This window comes from Balearica regulorum, chromosome 6 (genome assembly GCF_011004875.1).
Source record: "Balearica regulorum gibbericeps isolate bBalReg1 chromosome 6, bBalReg1.pri, whole genome shotgun sequence".
NCBI lineage: Eukaryota > Metazoa > Chordata > Aves > Gruiformes > Gruidae > Balearica > Balearica regulorum.
Window position 1 is genome coordinate 16,183,666 of NC_046189.1, and position 20,273 is coordinate 16,203,938.

At 39.8% G+C, this 20,273-nt stretch overlaps 1 protein-coding gene across 13 annotated transcripts in view; it reads left to right on the forward strand.

The window, feature by feature from the left end:
• Positions 1 to 18,522, forward strand: part of PDE1A (phosphodiesterase 1A) — a 162,805-nt gene extending 144,283 nt beyond the window's left edge. For 4 of the 13 annotated variants that reach the window (XM_075756488.1, XM_075756492.1, XM_075756491.1 and 1 more), the window contains 3 exons: positions 6,842 to 7,117; positions 14,909 to 15,025; positions 15,342 to 15,478. In XM_075756488.1, the coding sequence (XP_075612603.1) occupies positions 6,842 to 7,117; positions 14,909 to 14,982 (350 nt within the window). In that variant the 3' untranslated portion in view covers positions 14,983 to 15,025; positions 15,342 to 15,478. Of the gene's footprint in view, positions 1 to 6,841; positions 7,118 to 14,908; positions 15,027 to 15,341 lie in introns of those variants that run through there. The other 9 variants (XM_075756487.1, XM_075756486.1, XM_075756493.1 and 6 more) reach the window with 3 other exon arrangements.
• The last annotated feature ends 1,751 nt before the right edge of the window (positions 18,523 to 20,273 follow it).

Here is a 20,273-nt window from a genome sequence, read left to right on the forward strand (position 1 = left end):
TGCTGCTGAGACCTGATTCAGAGCAAGCAGCTTGTGCAAGGAACAGTGAGCTTTGTTTTGGAAATGCCTGTGTTAGTAAGGAAAGCATTTATCTACCTAGGTAGCTGTTTGAGAGCTTCCTTAACAGAAGGCTCACTAAATAGGATGGCTCCACTTTGCTAAAAAGGCCATGTCTTCTATAATTGATGCAGAGGAGCTCAGTGCTCAATAGCCTAAGGGTCCTCAACCTTTCACCACTGGAGAATTACAGGAATGTTTCTCAGGCCTTTCAGGGAATGCTGTTAACAGGGAATTACCATAATGATCAAACATCTGGGATTCTAATTTGAAAGCCTTGATGTTTAATTAATATTCCAAACCCCTAATCACCAGATAATCTGTCTTTGTTCAACTCAACACAGTGATAAAGAGACTGTTCCATCCGGTGCTATTTTCAACACTTAGCGGAGATGGCTGCTGCTATTTGCAATTGTGGTACTTGTAGCAAACAGACAGTAAAGATGCTCAGATGAGTCTGAGAGGTTGTTTCATTGGAGAAAATGTTTGTTAAATGGATTTTAAGGTCTGGAAGTTACTGACCTACTGAGAAAGCTGCAAGAAACACACAACTTCTTGGGAAAGATTTAAATATCATGTAAGATCCTTCATGATACAGTTCTTAGAACAGAGAAATTGTAACACAATGATTTAATATTTTTAAAAATACAATATTTATTCCTTATGCCTACAATGTTTATTCCTTCATGCTCATTTTGTGCTATAAAATGTTTTAAAAATTTACTGATCAAGTTGGTCAGTGGTTGGCAAGCTCAGGTACTCTAAATAGAGTAAAAGGGTATGGACTAGTAATCATGCTTACCATCTGTTCAGTAGATGTCATTGTAAATAAAGTTACAGGGATAAATAAGTATCGTCTTCACTTTACAGCTGAGCAAAAAGAGGCACAGACAGTTTAGGACACTCACCTCGGGTCATATAGTGGCACAAGGGAAAGCAGCATACAGGCCAGGGGTGCAGTTGCCGGTCCATTGGCATGCTAACGTGGTTCATCTTCAGGATAATACAACAGCAGTGTTACTTGTTGTTCCCATTTTATGCCTATGTAACTCTTCTGAAGAATTAGCTGTTACAGGACCTGAATCAGGGTTGCATTGTTTGTGTGGGAAGTGATCAGAGACAAACCTTGTCCTCAACACCTTTTGGCAGTGCCCTGTGCTGCACAGCTCGAAGGTGTGCGCGTCTGGGATGTCTGACTGCATCAGGACAGGATGAACAGTGTGAGGCTGAACAAGGCTCTCACACTGTCCTGTGTTAATTTTGGCAGTAAAAACATGAAAAAATGTCAACTACTGCATCTTTGGAGTAGGGATCAGCTTTTTTTTTTTTTTCCTGTGGGCAGCAACTTTGAATAACAAATGTCTCTTCTGAAAGACTCCTGCATGGTACCTGCAGGCCCCCCTCAGGCACTTCTGGTCCTGCATACTTCCAGTCACGATAACCACAGGGTTCAGTTCCATTTTGTCTGAAAGATTTTCTCTGCAGACTCGCTAATAAGAAGAGAGTAACAGCTGCTGAAATGTGAAAATCTAGGAGTGATGATCTGATAGCATCTTAATGTGATTTAGCAGCTGCTAGGAAGGGCGGGCGGTGGGAGGATGTGTGTGACAGTCTCAGAAACCGACTGACAGTTTGGCACATGAAAACTACCCTAATGGACTGTTTTAATCTGTTGGAGAAAAATAAATTCAGGGGGCTAAAGGAGTCCCATCTAGGACCAGTGAAAGTTATTTTAGTTGCAGTGCTAAAGCATTTAGGTCATAAGCAATTTTTGAGCTAATCCAGAAAAGTGTTAAGAACAGTGGGAAAAGGAGAACTTTTTCTCCACGGTCTGAGGAAGTGCAATGAATGGGTAGAGCTAAGAGTGGCAAGAAACGTTTTGTATTGGCAGTACCTGGTAAATCACAGATTAAGGAATGATAACTGAACCCGATAATGGAACCAGTTATATATCCTCCTGGAGTATACACCAGTAAATATATATCTGGCCTGCCTCTTCACGTGGCAAACTACATGACTTAAACCAGCTTTTCCCTCTAGTAGGCTCAGAGCAGCATGTCCCTCCCTTCCCCAGTCCCAAAAGTCCCAACATTCAAGCCCCTGTGCTTGCAGCTAAACAGCAAAAGAGAAGTAAAAGGCGGAGGTAGCCACCCTGGGAAACCATAAAGTCACGAATTATTTTTAACCAAATCTTTTAGTAAAAAGTTTTGATAGCTAATTAAGCCTTTGCTACATTCTCTATGTGACGTAATGCTGTGACATTAAGTTCCACTTGATTACGTGGTTTGCAGTGGTTTTATATACCCCCATATCTGTGATGAAATTTGTGTGAGGAGTTGAAAGTGGAAGGAATCCATGCCTAAATAACTCTGTGGGCTATTACAATGTATTCTTGTGTTTGAAAGTGTCAGGTTGGTTGGGAAAATCACAGTTGTTTGGGAACTCCTGAGCAAGTCTTTAAACTTGGGAGTCCCAGAGGCACCAGGATCAGCCCTCTTGTTTTCTCCAAAGTTTTAATGCTTATTGCTGGTCTCTTCCTCTTTTTAAAATGGCTGATGTGAGAACATGTCTTTTAGAAAGGTGCAATTCCTTCCCATGTTGTCCTGGTTTTGGTCTTTTGTCACTGCTTTGTGGAATTTTGTTTTCCAGTAAAAAAAAGAAGGCAGACAAGTCTAGAAATCAAAGTTTGTGGTAATATACACAGAGTGTCCGTAACATCCAGCAGCATTCCTCGTTACAGATTCTTCAGATAATTTAATTCTTAGTGAAAATGAACAGCTTTCCTCTCTAATTCAGTAGTTTGATGATTCTTTGTACTTCAGTGTCATTATGCCTTTCTGTAAGGGTAAGCTACTTTCAATACAGCCAATGAAAATAGCAATGTGATTCAGCAGACATTTGCTTTACTGGGGTTTAGTGCTGTGGCAGTCGCTGCCATTAGCTGATTCGAGAGGTTCTGCTTGCACATGGCTTTAGTGCTTTTTCTCTCCACTCTTGTTAAGTCACGACATACTCAAGTGGTGCAATTGCTGGAGACAGAAAGGTATCTTATAAGCCCTGTACTGTCCAGATGATAGTAATTGAATGCTCTGTTCCCCTTTACAGAAAGGCCAGGAAAAGAAAGTCGATGGACGTATACAGAAGAGAAAGTACCAAAATGTAGAAAAGCTTCCTCACCACTTAGTAGACTATGTCCTGAAAGTGTTGCTGCGTACACAGGCAGTAATGTAGCAGAGCTGATGGAAATCCGTGTTGGAGTTCATAATGCAAACTCACCAGAGCTTCTGCAGCAGCAGAGCAGCAATACTTTGGAGCCCAGAGAGTCCTGTGGCATGGTGCTAGAGATTGAGCCGTGTGACAGTTTCAGTGTTTCATGGACAGTTTAGCCTTTTGTTGGGCTGACAGGAATTCAGTGCTCCCATTCCCTCCAGCTAACAATTAAAAAAAAAAAACCCTTAAAGAACTCACTTCAATTTTCAGAGACTTATTAAGCAACCCAAAAAAAGGTGACTTTATGAAAGAGGAGTAGTATCTGGTGAAAAGGGGAGAGAAGTGACCTTCACTAGTTAACACATTTTCTGTAGCTGCAAAATTACTAAGTACCACAATTTTTCAACTATTCTGAAATTTGGCTATTGCCTTACAAGTCCTGCCAGTTTTCCAAACAAAACAATGCATTACAATTATTTTGTCAACAGCCCAGCCTAAACACAAGGGAGGAAAGACACCACTTCTACCATGTTTACGTATCAAATCCCATCGTTGCTTCTCATGAGGGACAGTGATTTAAGGCAGGAGTTCAGGAACTGCACAGAAGTACAGGAGAGAGGGAAAAGATTGAGCCACCTCTAACAGGCCACTTAGGAGAAGCCATTTGTTTTACAGATGAACTCACACAAATTCTGCTGAATAACACTTGGGTTCTTGTAAAGAAAACAATACCAAACAGTTGAAAATATGTAAACAGGCCTGGCTCCAGGCACTTTTACTGAGTTAAAACAGGGAGAACAAAACCAGTGCAACAATAACACAGACCCTGAGTTTACTGCACTGCACAACACATTTCTGTCTGTCTTTATCTGAATGCATATAATAATCCTGAAGCTATTCAGTGCCTAACTGACCCCCTCCCCTCCCCCCCAAAAAAAGAAGGGAGTTTTCTAGAGGACCAAGAAGATTATTTAATCTTATTAATCCTATTCATCTACTTACTCTTATTAAATATTGTTGATGTTGCAAATGCCAATTGTTCATTTAGCATACCCCATTTCCACCTCCAGCTGGCCATGGCACTTTTTATCAGCATAAAAAGACTAATGTTTAGCAATAGTTTTAACTCCACAGATTTTAAAATCCCACAGTATTTTTCATACTTAAAAAAAGATACTATTTTTCTCACATATTCTTTTTTTACTGACTTTTGGAATAAATAGTATCGCACCAGATTAAATGCAATAGGTATGCCATTTAACTAGTATGTTCTCTAGGTGTAACTTGGTGCAGAGATACTCCATTTCAAAGCTACATCTGTCAGATGTGCATAGACCTGAGTCAGAGTTTGGCTGTGTTTTAAATATCCTTAAACAGACATGTTTGAAATCATCTCAAGGGTAGTCATAGAAATAAGAGACCAGCATGACAGAAGTTATGAACATCAGCATTGTTCTGATCAAACTGTTAATCTTCATTTGCCAGTTTAAGTTTGTAGGGAGTGAAGGAAAGCAATTTTAAGTGTAGCTATTCAGCTTTATGAACTAAAAAATAAGAGTGGGCTTTGCCTAGATGAATATTCTGAGGGTTCTAATTTGAGAATGAAGTGGTCAGCCAAACAGTTACACCAAGACAAATCTGACTTCTGGTTAGCATTGTCCTAAAACACCATTCTGTGAGAAAAATACTGTCTGTTCTTACCAGCTTTCAGGTTAAAAAAGCTACCTGTTGTAGTGTGAGCTGAGTTAGTATTACAGTTTTATGTGTGATTGTAGTTCAGCTTTTGCTTTCCTCAATTTACTGATGCATCTGAACAGCATCTGAAATATTTTATCTTGTAATTTCCTTTGCTTTTTTACAAAGTTAAGGAAAAATGCTTGTAGCTTTGCCATATGGAGGCAAATATGGCACGCAAATCAGTTTCTTGGGACAAAAGCCTTAGGTACATAGATTATACCATGAGTGACAGATGCTTTAATTAACATATCTGGATTGAACACCAGATTTACAGCTGCATATAGATATTTCTTCATGTCTTTAGCCTGACCGCTTCTCTGTAAGAGCTGCATTGAAGTCTATAGAAAAAGAGTACCTGTCCAAGTTTCAGAAGATTTGGAGTCCAATACAAGCAGGTTTCTAAAGTTTGTAGAAAAAAAATGGCTTAACAGTTCAGAAAGTGCTCAAATTTGAAAGTTCTTGATTTTTTTAAAAGTGTTCCAGAAAGTAAAAGAACTGACAAAAGAAGGAAATGATTTAATTGTTCCATGTTTCTGCACATCAGCTCAGGTTTGGAGGTGTTCCTTTCCATCCCATTTCACAGGCCAAATTTTACTTCAGGGGTAAATTTCTTTGGATTCAGAAAAGTGAGGCGACAAAAATGCCAAATGCTGACTGTGGTAGAAATGAAATTACAGATTTTGCTATTTTTCAGTTGTCCTATGCATTCACTTTTGGTCTGGATTCGGACTGGTCACTCACAACCGGAGTTTCTGGGAGCTTGCCAGTTGAACTCAATAAATATCTCAGTGCTTGGTTTCCTTCCTTAACACAGTGAGCACAGCCAAGTTAGAAATTTATGCAATATCATGCAGCTGTCTTGTGGAGGTGTTGTTCAAACTGCAATGGTCTCTTTTTAAATTGATAGTGTTTTGTATCTTCTATATTAGTATACAGATTCTAAAATCTGAATTTATGAAACAGATTCAAATAGCAAGAGAAATAGGCCCTCTACGAAGATGGTACAGTTATTTTTTTATCAGACTTTTCACCCTCCATCACAAGTTGTCCACTCTCTGTTCATCTTCAAGTTTCTCCTGGTACCACCTCTCTGCGCTGCTCTGTTCTGTCACCTTTCACGCTGGGCCATTTCATTTGTACTGTTCTCCAGGTGTCTGCAGTAGAGCAAGGAATAGAGCCTTCCACAAACATTATTATCTCCCGTCGCTGCTGTCCCTGAAGCACAATTTCCGCCATATTTCGTCCTTCCCATTCTGTATGTGCACTAGCCATAACGGCAGCAGTACTGGACTGCATGTGTGTAACCCTCTGTAACTTGTTCCGGCTGAAGCTCTGTATTAGCTGCCATTTTGGACTTTTCCAGGCTGACAGGCCAACTTCCTTCAGGGCTTCCCTTTGGTTCTGATGCCTCCCCCATCGCCAGCAAGGTGCTCCCCTCCATGCCCTTTCTCTGTTGCAGAACTGATGAGCTCTGCTCGTGCTAGTCCTGTGGTGGTAAACACCACTGCTGGGGGACGTGCCTGCAGCGTGGGCTCCTCCTGCTCCCATCCTTCAGCTTACAGTGTGTCTGATGATGCTCCTTGTTCTGTACTATGGCCAAAAGAAAGAGGTACAAAATAGAGATCAAATCGGAAAGCAGACCACTATGGTTCAGTTGCAATAGTGTAATCGGGAGCAGAATCTGACCCATATTAAACACACCAGTGCAGATGTCCTCATGCAGAAAGTCGATGTTCACGGTGTTCCCATGTGCAGCTCTATGAGTCACTGCTCTGAAATCAAACAATTGTGACATATCCTTCATATCTAATTCACATATTTTGTTCCCTCTTTGTAGAAGAACTTGTGAAAAATGTTGGTGAACAGGAAAAAGACCAAAGCAGAAATTCCACAGATGCACAGTTACAGGAAGAGACAACAAGGATACAAAATGAGAGTAGTCAGGGAAGCGATGGTACAACCTGTCCTCCCAGATCCATCGTCCTACAAGTAGTCTCTTTCGACACTCCTCTGAGTGATGAATCCAACTCAGAAAAATGCACTAACTCTGATCCGAACCAGAAAGATCTCACCGATGCCCAGCAAGAAACACAGAATACAGACCCACTGAATGGTAATACTTCATCACAGAGCACCAGTCAATCTAATGAAGCTGTCCAGGGCGAAGCTGCAGCAGTGTGTGGTATCTCTCTGTCAAACATCGACAGTAATGTAAAATATCCAAATAAGGTGTTGTACAAACCACCAGCATAAGAAAGTTTCTTCAGGCATGTGTAGGAAGAGTAGTGTCCTAAAACCATCAAATAAAAGCTGTTTGATATAAACAAATATCATCTTATTGATATTAGCTATTTGGTAGCTAGTAGAAATTTTTTTTACACAAAATACCAAGACCTTTAGTTGAGCTAGAAGAATGATTCTACAGTAATATAAGATGTGTATTTGCAATTAAATAGCAGTTTGTTATTGGAGAATAAGGTAAACTTTCAAAACAGAACTAACTAACATTTTCTCTTTGAGTAGATAATTATTCTTATGCTATTAAAATGTACCCTCCTTAGTTTAGGCACCTAATATGACTATTATTTTGTAAACCACATCCTTTGTAGTAAATGTGAATTTTAGAGTTAACTTAAAGTAGATGGAATTTGCTAACTGTAGCAGGCATGGGACTGTGTCATTCTCTAAGAAGACTATAGTTCGCAGCCAGCAAATCCCTGTAATGTCAGAATATTTGGTTAGAATGTAAGTATTTTATCACAAGCTGACTGTGGTTTAGTGTCTGGTGATTGTAAGACAGTACTAAGGGCAAGATGCCCAAGCAATAGAAATAGATGTTATCAAAGTAAGAGAAAGACACTGTGCATTTTCATTTTATTTTCATATGGTCTAAATTTGCTTATTGTTGGAATAAGCTTTGAGGTATTAGGGTAATCAGAGTAATCAAGGTGTATAATGACACTTCTTTTCCTCACTTCTAATTAAAATGCTAAACTCATTAATGCTTTTATGACAGCGAGCCTTGCAATATTATGCCAGAAGTATGGCATTGTCTGAGCAGCAACACTGAAGTACTTATAAGGCTTAGCTTAGACATAAGTATATGACTTGGCATATTTCTCAAAAATGCTTTTTATGGAGAACTCCCACTTATACTAGGGTTCTGCATTCCAGCGCTCCCTGCTTTTTTTGTTGGCAGGTTTTTTCCATCAGAAATAACAGATGGTTAATTTAGGGTCCTAAATCAAAATATTTACACTAAAATTAATTTCACAGCATTTGAAGTTGTCTAATAATTGACATTTTTGTCTTTGGACATGTATTTTTTTGCAGCAACTTTTGTATTAACGCCCAAATTGAAATTTAAGTGCCTTAGAAAAGTTTCCCGTCCCCTGGATGAGGAACACAGTAAGAAAAGCTGCATCTTTTATCTTTCAAACTATGTTGAAGGCAGTTGTGGTGTAGCTGTCCTTGGGGGGTCTTTAGATGGCTGACCAACAAAAATGCTGTTTGAGAAGTCAGGTACGACTCAGCGTGCAGTTAGTGCCCTCTGTTGCCTTGTGAATCTTTACATTCCACCTTTCCCATGAGAACAGAGATATCTTATGTTAGAAAAAGTTAATCTTATTCTTTTTCTAAGGCAGGGAATTTTCTACAGGATGCCTTGTATTTTAACACTTCAAACTGCAAAAAGTATGAAAAGAGTAAGAAGTGATCGAGTTCCTAATAGTGTATTTCCAAAGGCAAACATGATCTAGAAGCTATTTTTTTCTTGAAGATGGTAAAAAAAAATAATCTAATAACACAAATTCCACCAATCCAAGGATGTTCCTTCACTAGAGATGGCAATGTTCAAAAAGAGTTCAGATAAATAATGACATAGAAATAAGAGATTGATTTAGTTATTTTGTGGAAATATGTAGTATTGGTAGGGTCTTGAACTAAAAGCCAGAGGTCATATGGGGACATTGCTCAGATGTACTGGTGACAAGCTATGGAGAAAGGGGAGAAATAGGAGGAGATATTAACTGCATCAAGTGATTAATCACACAGTAATAGAAGCAGCAAATTATTTTTAAGGCAGCTCCAGAGGCTGAGCGATGACCCAATACTCACTTACTGGGATCCCCCAAGTTACACCTGAGCCACTGTAGCTTTTGCAGCACACATCTCAGTTGCTGCTGATTGCCACGGAAAGTTTTGGTATAGAAATGTAGGTTTCTCTACTGAAACTAAACACCTGTGCCTGAAAAACTTAAACTGCTGTATAAAGATCTTTGGAAACGAACGGAACTGAAAAGATTTTTCTCCAAACACTCCTTTACCTCAAGCTGTGCCTTTTTCTGCTGGCAAGAGTGTATAACATAGAGGCTACAGCTCATGCCATTGATCAATCACATGCCCAGCCATTGTAAAATTCTGTTCTGAACAGGTCTTCAAATTAGTTGGAAAACTGTTCATCTGATACGGTTTGTGAACAAGTGTAGTCATCAGTTCTTGATGCTGTTACAGGAAATTCAGATAATTTGTGTGTTCCCAATTCTTTGGACTTTGCATTCTAGAATAGTGACTTTTCACCTATTTAGACGTGTGAATCCTTGAATTTTTTCCAGTGGAATTGTGCATCCCTGGTCAGCCAACTTAAGCTTACAGAAAGTAAGTTTGCATTTCTTTTAGTCTCATGAACCTTTCATGGATCCCCTCATAAGTAATTAATAGTCTCTTAAGTCAGAAAATCACAAGATGAAGCTGGATTTCTGATTTACACTGTCACAATTTTTTAGCAGAATGTTACTATGCATAGAGTAAGGGTATTGGTTAGGTGTTATTTTTAAAGGCATCTGATATTTGAAGGCATTTTTATTTGTTGTTTTATGTGAAACTTCTGTTCACTGTGGTATGTTGAATTTATTCTCATCCGTCTCCTTCAGTGATTATTTGTGTTCATTTTCCAACATAGATAAATAACCAGGAAAATGAAGAGCTCCATGAATGTTTTGCCTGGTTTCTGTAACGTATTAATGTCAGAGTCCAATGCTCTCTGACCAGGTTTTTAGATATTCCACGTGTGAAGGGTGTAATATTTAATATCAAATTTACCTTTTTGAAGATAGGTGATGTTACATGGGATTTTGGATTTAGCAGTGATACAAAATATACTGAAAGCACACTGCAAATCTAAGTTACGCTTAGCAAAATAGAGCAATTGCCGTACGCAGCTCAATCACAATGCCAATGTGATTCCCGTTACTTCTCTCTTGAATATGCTCACCGTCACGACGCTGGGTGTCACCATTAAGGCACACATGGGTTGGAGCCAGCTCAAGCCTGTTGCTCTCTTCAAAATTGTTTTGTTAAGTGTTTAGATTTTACAGTCTTGTCGTGGTTTTACCCCAGCTGGCAGCTGAGCACCACGCAGCCGCTCGCTCACTGCCCCCTGCCATCAGGATAGGGGACAGAATTGGAAGAGTGAAAGTGAGAAAACTCATGGGCTGACATAAAGACAGTTTAATAAGTAAAGCAAAAGCTGCGCGCACGAGCAAAGCAAACCAAGGAATTCACCACTTCCCATCGGCAGGCAGGTGTCATAGATCATATAAATAAATGACATATATGGTGGGGTTTTTCTGTGCCTGCCAATTAAACAAGTATACTGCAGGTGTTTATATCCCTGTAATGCGCAGGGGCTGCGGCCGCAGACTTTCTACGAACACAAGGTGAGACTTAGGTCCTGGCTCTTTGAGACAAAATTAATTATTGCTGGGTTTCAGCAGCAGCTTTAAGTACCTCTGCAGAGATTGTGCCGCCATATTGAAGGTAACTGAAAAGAAAGACGATGCGGGCATTTAGTATTGGAATAGTCTGCAATATTCGATACTGTTGTGGTTCAACCCCAGTGGGTAACTAAGCACCGTGCAGCTGCTCGCTTACCCCTTTCTCCGCAAGGGAATGGGGAGGAGAACGGAAAAACACTTGTGGGTTGAGATAAAGAGAGTTTAATAGAATAACAAAGGATAATAATAATATTAATGATGATATTAATAATAACAGTAATATTATTATTAGTAGTAATATTAATAATAATGAAACAAGTGATGCACAAATGCAATTGCTCACCACATGCAGAAAAAACCCCAGCCCAATGCCCAGCCTGTTTCTCAGCAGCAATCCCACCTCCTGGCTAGCTTCCCCAGTTACATCTGGAGCATGATGTTATATGATAGGGAATGTCCCTTTTGCCAGTCTGGGTCAGCTGCCCTGGCTGTGCTCTCCCAGCTTCTTGTGCACCTGGCAGGGTGTGGGAAGCTGGAAAGTCCTTGACTGAGTGTAGACACTACAGCTACCTGGCAACAACTAAAACATCAGTGTGTTACAACATTATTCTCATACTAAATCCAAAACCCAGCACTATACTGGCTACTAGAAAGAAAATTAACTGTATCTCAGCTGAAACCAGGACAGATACTAAAGGGAAAACTCAGGCTAAAATGTTTCACATTTCTCTTTCACAGTGGTGCAATGATTTAATATCATTCTAAATGGAGGAAAATGCCTTAAACTGTCATTGAGGTTGCTTAAATGTAGATACTTAATACTAGTGTTTTTGCAAGAGTTTTCATTGCTGCAGTGTGTGTAGAAGCCTCTAACTACAAATAGCACAGCAGTCTCTGTTTTCTCTTTTCGTTCCCCGCTCCTTTTTTTCTCTGTATAAGCAATGTTTGAGATGGTCAAGAGTGAGTGTGTTGTGTGTGAGGCCGAAGCACTCGGCACCGAAGGGAGATATAGCATGGTTAGCACCCCCACTTTTCACTTCTGCACTTCTGCTGATGGCCAGCGGATCCAAACAGGACTCGTTTAACCAAGGTCAGGTATTTCCAATGGGACGTCACTTCAAGCAAGCAGAATGTAGCATATGCATTACCTTAAATTTTTCCCTGCTTCCCAAATTAGTTATTTGAATATTCAAAGAAGCACTATACGTCCATCAGGACTCTAGTAGCACTCTCCATGCTAGATTTTTCTACCTCTGTACTTTCTGTACTGAGGATGGGGGTAGAAGGCTGAAGCGATGTCCAGAGTGCTTGCTGCCTCCCAGGGCAGAGAAGTGAGCACCTGCGAGTGTTGGGGCTGGGAGGATGGCGTAGAAAGTGAGAAGAAAAGCAACATAGTTATTCAGATTGAAGTTTCATGTTTGCTGTCGTTGTTCTGTCCTTTATAAAAAGCAGAAAACTCAGTTCGGTTTTCTGTGAGTAAGGGATTGAATTATAACAGAGATGGGGAACACGGGAAGATGACCTATCTGCATTCTTGGGAACTGTCACTGAGTGTTTGGATGTACTATGACGAGGGGGTTCCACGTTAAAAAGAGAAAAAAGGCACAATTTTTCTCTCCTTGTATCACATCTCTTTCTAGGTGTAGTTCTTGTAGAGTATCACATTTTACTATCAGGAGTAGCTCTGCCCTGTGTCCTGGTCAGTGCGAAGGGAGAACCGGCGGGTTGCTATTACAAGAACTCCAGTTGTGCCTGAGTGTTGGTTTTCTCCACGATACCTTTGTCCTTTCCATCATCTCACTTTCGTTTAATTGAATGTTACAGGATTAAGTGGAACTATTATAAGATGATTTTTTTTTTTTCAAGTGATGATTTTCCTTTTCTCCTGAGTGATTTATTAATTAGAACATTAATTTTAAAAACTGCTTATGTTTAATTAACTCCATGTTTCAATGATTTATAAATGCTAATTGGCATACTCTTAACTTTTCACTCATGATGATAGCCACATTAATCCTTAATATCAAAATGTAAAGGAGATAATAAATCTGTGATAAAACAGATTATCAGTAACTTTACTCTATATGACAGTAGAGGACTACCCAGTCACATCGAGTTGTACAAAGCCTTCAACGTCATCAGCAGTCAGTAACTGAAAGCTTCTGAAGGATAACTGGGTTAAATAGCAGTGGATGGATCCACATCAACAACGTGCCGGTTTGATTTATGGTAATGCAAGTGCCATCAAGTAATCACCCGTGCCATGCAAATGCTAGTGACCATTCAGTGCCGCGGTGGCCCTGTGGTGCTCAGCCGAGTGTGGGACCCTTTGCATCGGCGCAAAGCAGGCACACGTCGCCGTGGTGCCCGGTGCGTTGGCGTTCCTTGTGCACGCTGCATGGCTAAACAGCAACAGTAGATCGGGAGCCTGGTACTAAGGGAAGGTGTCCATGTTCGTGCACAGGATCAGGATGGCGGGAAGGTTATATTAAAAGAGCAAACGATGTGTTTATAAAAAGGGTAGGGATTATAGGATAACAGCCATTAGCAACCTTTCATAGGGAGAGTTTATCACATTAAAAACAGATGCATCAACAGGAAGAAAGCGATGTATGGTTTAGAAGGTAATGTTTAGGTTTTATGAAAATTAAACATACAAAATTTTTGTTTTAAGGCCTCTGCAAACCACTCCTGTCCCACTCCTAGAACTCTACTAACCACTCCACGTCAATTATGAAATTTAAATATTTAGATCAATAGATTTGACTTTCATACCTCTCCCCACTCCTTTTTTTGTATTTATGGTTAATAATAAAAGTTTTGCTAAATCCCTCCAAAAAAAACCTGCAGGCTGAAAGATCTGGAGACGTTCTTGTTCTAATTCATGTTAGTCCAATTTTGAGACTTTAAAAGCCTTTGGAGAACTGATTGTCTGTGTTCCACCTACACTAAATGTATGTAACCTCAGGGGGACAGTGAAGAATGCTGCTTGGGGGTACGTGGCCCATCTGCTGGTGGCTGCGTTACAGAGTGGGCAGCACCCACTCTGCCACCATTCGTGGCAATGAAACAAGGGTAAAATCAGTAGCAATTCTTACTTGTTTACAGTGGAGCCATGGTGAATTCATAGATATTATTTTTCTTCTCTCCTCATTCTCATTCTCCTGAGCTCCCTTTCCTCTTTTCCCTTTCTCTTTCCTAAACTGTGAGCCGCCTTTTCAACTTCAACTTGCCGTCTTTCAGTTTTCCTTTCGGATCACACATCATCCTCTTTCCCTTTCAGCTGCTTGTACCTTTGTTTTCTGGCTTTCAAAAATCTTCCCCTGCCTGTATTTTTATTTTTATAACTCTTATGCTTCTCCCAGCTCACCTTCTCCACTTTTGAGACTTCTGTGCTTTTCCTTTTTCACGTTTTAAGTTCAGCGTTTCTGTCACGGGTGTGATCATTCAATCAACTGGTTAAAATTGAGAAGGTACTATGTAGTTAGTAAATAAACTGTACGTTTGCTACATTCTCCCCATGCCCACTATCTCAGTTTATAATTTCCTCAGCTGTACTCATTCAAAGTTAGTGAAGGAATAGTTTAAGCAACAGCTTAACGTGATGATTGTCGGTTTGATATTCATGTTGTATCACTTAGTTTGAAAGCTGCTTGTGTCAGTGTCATTGCTCCTATCTGATTGAATTAATTGAATTCTTAGAACTTGACACTGGCATCTTCATTATCTGAGAGAAGCTTACTCCCAATTAAGCTTACTCTGAGAGAAGCTTACTGCCTCTCTGCAGAGGTTGAATTTTGACTTTCAGTAAGTCGGAAGATAAAATAAACCAAACCCCAACCCACTTTATTAACACTTACTCATCTAAATGTCTTCATATTTTTGTTTAATGCTGTGATCTATTGCTTTCATTCTATCTTTTGCTTTATGGATAAACCATAATGATTAGTTAATTCAATCTTATGCTTACTCTGGTAAGAAAGCAATTAAAGAAAGCAGTTACTGAAACCTCATTTTGACTTTAAAAAAGTCAGGAGGAAAAAGTTCCTGTCTGTCTAGGGCTGTGCAGATTCTCTTAACTTGGTTAACTTCCTCACTCAGGTTCCCAGTCACATTTGTTTATCTTCCAGGTGAGCCTAAACACTGTAAGAAGTCAGAAGATTCAGTAAAAGCCACTGAGAAAGAAGCACTGATACAGAACTAGATTTGCTATTTCTTAAAAGCTTCTGACATTTCAGGCAGGACAGGTAATTTTGTCATTTCTTTCTTATAATGGGGATAGGTTTATACCATAAAGTGCTATTATTATCCTCTTTGTTGTATTCCAGTTGTGGGTTTATTACAAAATTTTGAAATGGGGACACCATACACCCCACTTTCTCTGTCCCCTTAAAAGCCGTTCAGTATAAAGAAGGGCAAAACGCTAGTTTTACATCTCTGGATCCTTGATATCAGACTAAGTGATCATGCAATAAAACATCCTCAATTCATGTATATTAAATACTGGAAGCAGCAGTATTAAAAATCTATTGTTTATGGATTTTCATTTGACCTTTGTTGCAGGAGAAAAGAAGGACTCTAGCTGTTCCTACCTACCCCGTGCTCTCAGAGGCTGTTATCTGTCAACTTGTTCTTGGACCATCCTGTTTCTGTGGAGAGTGATTGGACAAAACAATCAAAAGTGTAAAATGTAAAACCCTGAGCTGGTAACTCAAGGCACTTAACTCACGAGATTTCAGTTGTGTTTGTTGTTGCTATTTCCTCTTCTATTCTGCTTTCTTACACTAGCCAAAATAATATTTTCAGCCAAAGTTGGACTTCGCTTTATTGCATCACTGACACCAGACACTTCCAGTTAACCATGAGACATGTGAAAATACGACATTTGTCATCTGCCCGGGGTTGCTGTTACGTGTCACTGCTACTGGCGTCCAATGGAAATGGAAAGTCAAAATGAAACGTTGTTATAGATACTTGTTCATGCAACCACGCTGCATGCAACATAAAAGTCCTACTTGTTAGCTTTCTTAAAATACCTGGAAATAAAAATACATAGACCGTACAGGGAAGTTGTAGAGTTACACTGACCAGCCCGTGTAGATGATGATTCTTCCCCACTGCAGTGGCTGCCATATGGAGAGAACTGGTGCTTAACAAATCAGTATTCGAAAAATCTCTTTAAATTTAATAAAATAGCATCCAGTATTAAAGATTAAAACATTCTCAGTCCTTTAGTATTTTTGAAGACCTCAGCAATGGTGTCAGCCCTACCGGGAAGCTGGTGCTTATTGTTTTGTAGAGCGGAAGAGACAGCGACAGGACTACATGGAAATTGCTTCACTTCGCAAAATATCGTGTTGCCTCTTAGACAGAACTGGAAGGTGACACTGAGGCCTTATGTCACGGTTTGTCTCAAATGCAAAGGTGACGATGTGGATCCTGCAAAATCCTCGCTAGTGTTTGTTTCATTAAAGAAAACACCAGACCATCTTTCTCTGAGAGGCAGCAAAAACGGAGCACGCAGGCAGTTACCTCTGCAAGAAGCCTCAGAATGAGCCCTCCAGCCCGAACTGTGCCCAGAAAGAGACTCCATTTTCATCTCCGCTTCCCTCGAGCTGCACGAGACCCCTCCTGGCTCGCCCGGGCGTCCCACACAGCTGCAGCCAACCTCATTCCCCTCTGCTGGAACCTGCCAGGAAACCTCCATGCTCCCCTTGGCGTTGTAGGCGCTCGGGTGGCTCGGGTCGCTGCACTCCCAGTTCTCCTTTTTGGACCCTGTAGTTATTACCTCACTGACCAAAAAGTCTTTTTTAATCAGCCATGGTCTGCTCTGAAGAGGACTGGTGGGGGCGATGGCACTCTCCTCTATGCAGAGGCAGAGGGATGATTGAGACCTATGTCCGATTCATCTGCTGCTTCAGGGATCTAACCAGAGCTCAACAGGCATCAGGCTCAACCTCAACAAGGGCACACTTTGTCCCGCTTGAACAAGGAATCGTTAAACCATCACCCTGGACTGAGGGACCCTTAGAAGTCCATACCTGTTGACTGTCTATTTTCTGACAGCGGAGGAATCGAAATTGAGCTGGGAACAGTGCGAGCTCCGAGCCCTGGGACAAGGGCATGCCAAAAGGTGGAATTCCTGTCATTGAATATGTAAGCCATACACATGCTATGCATAAGTAGTGTGCATAGTTTTAACTTAAGAAATGTTTGTGCATATAGGATGTAAAAAGTGCATTCAAATTGTTTTGTGTATCTGGTCCAGGGCTTGTATTTAGCATGGACAAATTTCTGTACAGTGCAGTTAACAAATGAAATTGTATCATATATGTTATAATGCAATTGATATTTTTTGCTAAGAGTTAAGGATTTATATATTCTCTGCTAGTGTTTGAGCAAATCATTAGTAGCCTGGACCACTCCATGCACCTTTGCATCCTTTTTGGGAATGTTGGACTCCATTTTTTTTTTTTTTTTTTTTTCTTCTTTATAATAAATTGTAAACCATCTTATGGCTTCTTACTGTCATTATGACAAGAGAAGAAAGGTAACGGTCATATCAGAGTTTTTTAAAATGTAAATTGCCATATACTATGGCAGTGGAAAATCTTGTTTAAGAGCTGAGAACTTAGGACCTTATTTCAGATACATTGAGCATCTGCCGTTCCTACTAAATTTGAAAAGAACAAAAGATGACTGATATCTTTAAAACAAGGCCAGTTAGGTATTTGTTTGTTACAGAGTGTTCTTCAACTATGTACTTTATGATTCGCTGAGACTGAAAGTCTGGAGCAATCAGAATTTAATGTTTTTATTATATTCTCAATTTCAGACTTTTACCATAGTTGACTTTTTTCTGTGTCTCTATCCCATCGTGATTTATGTACTCTGCAAGATTTTTTTTCCTGAAAATACAAGCAGAAATTGTAACAGATTCTGCAGAGTACTCAGAGCATCCTGTGGGGCTCTCAGTGTCCTGCTGTTATAGCCGGCACCAAGATCTCCCCCTGCAGAAACTAGAAGGAGCTCCTGATCTCACAGGAGGCACTCATTCCCTGCAGAACTCATTCATTAATATAGAAATGTGATTTGTGTATAAATAATCCTATTTGCTCATTTTTATTCAGTTTTAATCACTGTGGTAGATCTTACTGAAATACAAGAAGAGTCCTTAGTTTTTCTTTAATGCCAACTGATGCTCGCTCTTCTTCCTTTTTTCTTAGCAAGTTTTTACCTGGATATGACCCAAAGCTTAGTGTGTTGTTTGGAGGAGGAGAAATTTTCTTTGGTGGAGAAGACTGATACAGGCAACACGTGTTGGTTAAGGCTTTGACCTTGGGTGAAATTCGCGTTTGGATGGCAGAAAGGCTTCCTGAGAGAGCCTCTCCCTGGACAATAGTTTGTCTCTGAAACCTGTAAGGCTGCGCTACCAAAACACTGCATGAGGCCATAAGAAATGGTGTTTGTATACGCATCTCTCCCACAGCATTATGGGCATGTACCCCTGCATTGAGCACACTGAGGAGCTGCAGCTATAGATTAGCCCTCAAGAGTTTTTATTTTGTATCTTGAGATATCTGACAGATATATTATGTAATATTGTTATGGGTTATGATCTAGCCAGTATTTTTTTATTTAATTTTCAACAAGGCAATCTACAAATGTGTGTTTTTATTCTGCTGTATTTGTTCGTATTTCCTATGATGATATTCCCGAATAAATTTGATTTGAGGGCAAGGATCGTAAAGCTCCTGACTATTAGTTACAGATGTGCTTTCCTGAAGCATGTTTGCTCATTTGTGTGCTTGTCTTTGAAAAGTGACAGAGCATAAATGGTTGTTTCCAAACCTTTCACCCGCTTGTGACTCCACGCTTTTTCCCTAACTGTGCCAATTTGCCATACAAGCTGGCTCACATCCTCACAGCACTCTTGAAGACAATTTCTTTAAGTGAGTCTTGCAGTCTTAGCCTTTACTGCTAAAATAGCCTTCATGTGAATAAAACAATAAGTAGTAGAACATTTTTTACTCGCAAGACTTCTTACCGTGGGATGGTATTGATGGAATCGCTAGGACTGGCAACAGCTCTTCAGGAAGGGTATGACTTTCAGAGGCACCTCCATGGCATGGTATAAATTTAATCAGCAAGTTCAGTGGAGCAGGGAGTAAACAGGGCCCCTTCCTACTCAGACTGGAAATGAATGGAAAGAATCCCATTTACCTAGATGTGTATCAAATCCTAATGAGGTACATGATCGATATAAATCAAGATGACTACTTTATATCACATTCTTTGCAGTGCCTTTTTCCCAGATGATAGCCCAGCTACATGCACAAAGGACCTTCTTCTATTGTATATATGCCAAAAGTCAAACAAGCCACTACTGTGACCAAAATAACTTCAAATTAACAAATAAATCAAGATCCCCACTGGTAAGTGGCTAAACGTATATTTTAAACAGACTATACAGTTATTACATGAGAAAGAACACCATGTAAGTACGACTAACATTCTTCAACAGCAACTGAGAGAGATTTAAATTTACAATAGTTTAACAGACAAAGGTTTGTCTGAGAGGGGGCTCCATCCACTTTGAAATAATTCTTTCAAAAACCGCATCCTTGAAAACTGGCATGGAAAGATAAGTGGAAATAATGTTTAATACTACGAGGAAAAGAAAGTGTCCTCTGTCAAACACAACATGCAAACATTTATCCCACTTCCCTGGGATAATTTTACTTTCCTGACCATTTAATTATTTAATGGGTCTCTAGAGACCCCTTTTCCATGTCCCAGGGCAAACATTCAGAAGTTTTATCAAACTGTAAATGTCTAAGTAGTCCCTTGGGAACAAAGCAGCAAGTCATAATTGGAGTTATGAATGTGAAAAATCTCTTATAAAACCTGGGATTTTAACTGGTTTGGGCTGAACTTTGCTGCAAAATACTTCCCGTGTGCTTAGGCGAGTCCTTTGCTCATAGTCTTTTTGTGAGAACTGTTGGAGAACTTTCCATTGGCTGAGTTTGGATAGATAATATCTTAACCAAATATGCTTTCTGGACAAGTTACATAATATATGAACTTTAAAATGATGAGCTTTATGCATTTGTAATATCCTGTATAGATCTCTATTACAAACCTGAAGTAATATAAAATTATCTATAAATAGAGTGGTCAAAATCAAAATGGTAGGTACAATCTGGGCCTGGAGCTGGAACATGGTTAAGCAGAATAGATGTGGTTTTCACTTTTGATTGGACTGTAGCTATAAAGCTATCTCATCGTCACATAGGGTCTAATGCTGATGCTCTTACAAGCAACACTCCTGAACCTGCATGAAGGACTTTCATTAGAGTAAGACATTGGGACTTGGATCATAATACCATAAACAAACATCAAATACCATTAAAGTATTTTATTTGTATAAAGCCTGATATGATTATCTTCATCCAAATTCAATGAACCAGTGGGTCAAATTCACCTATGATGCAA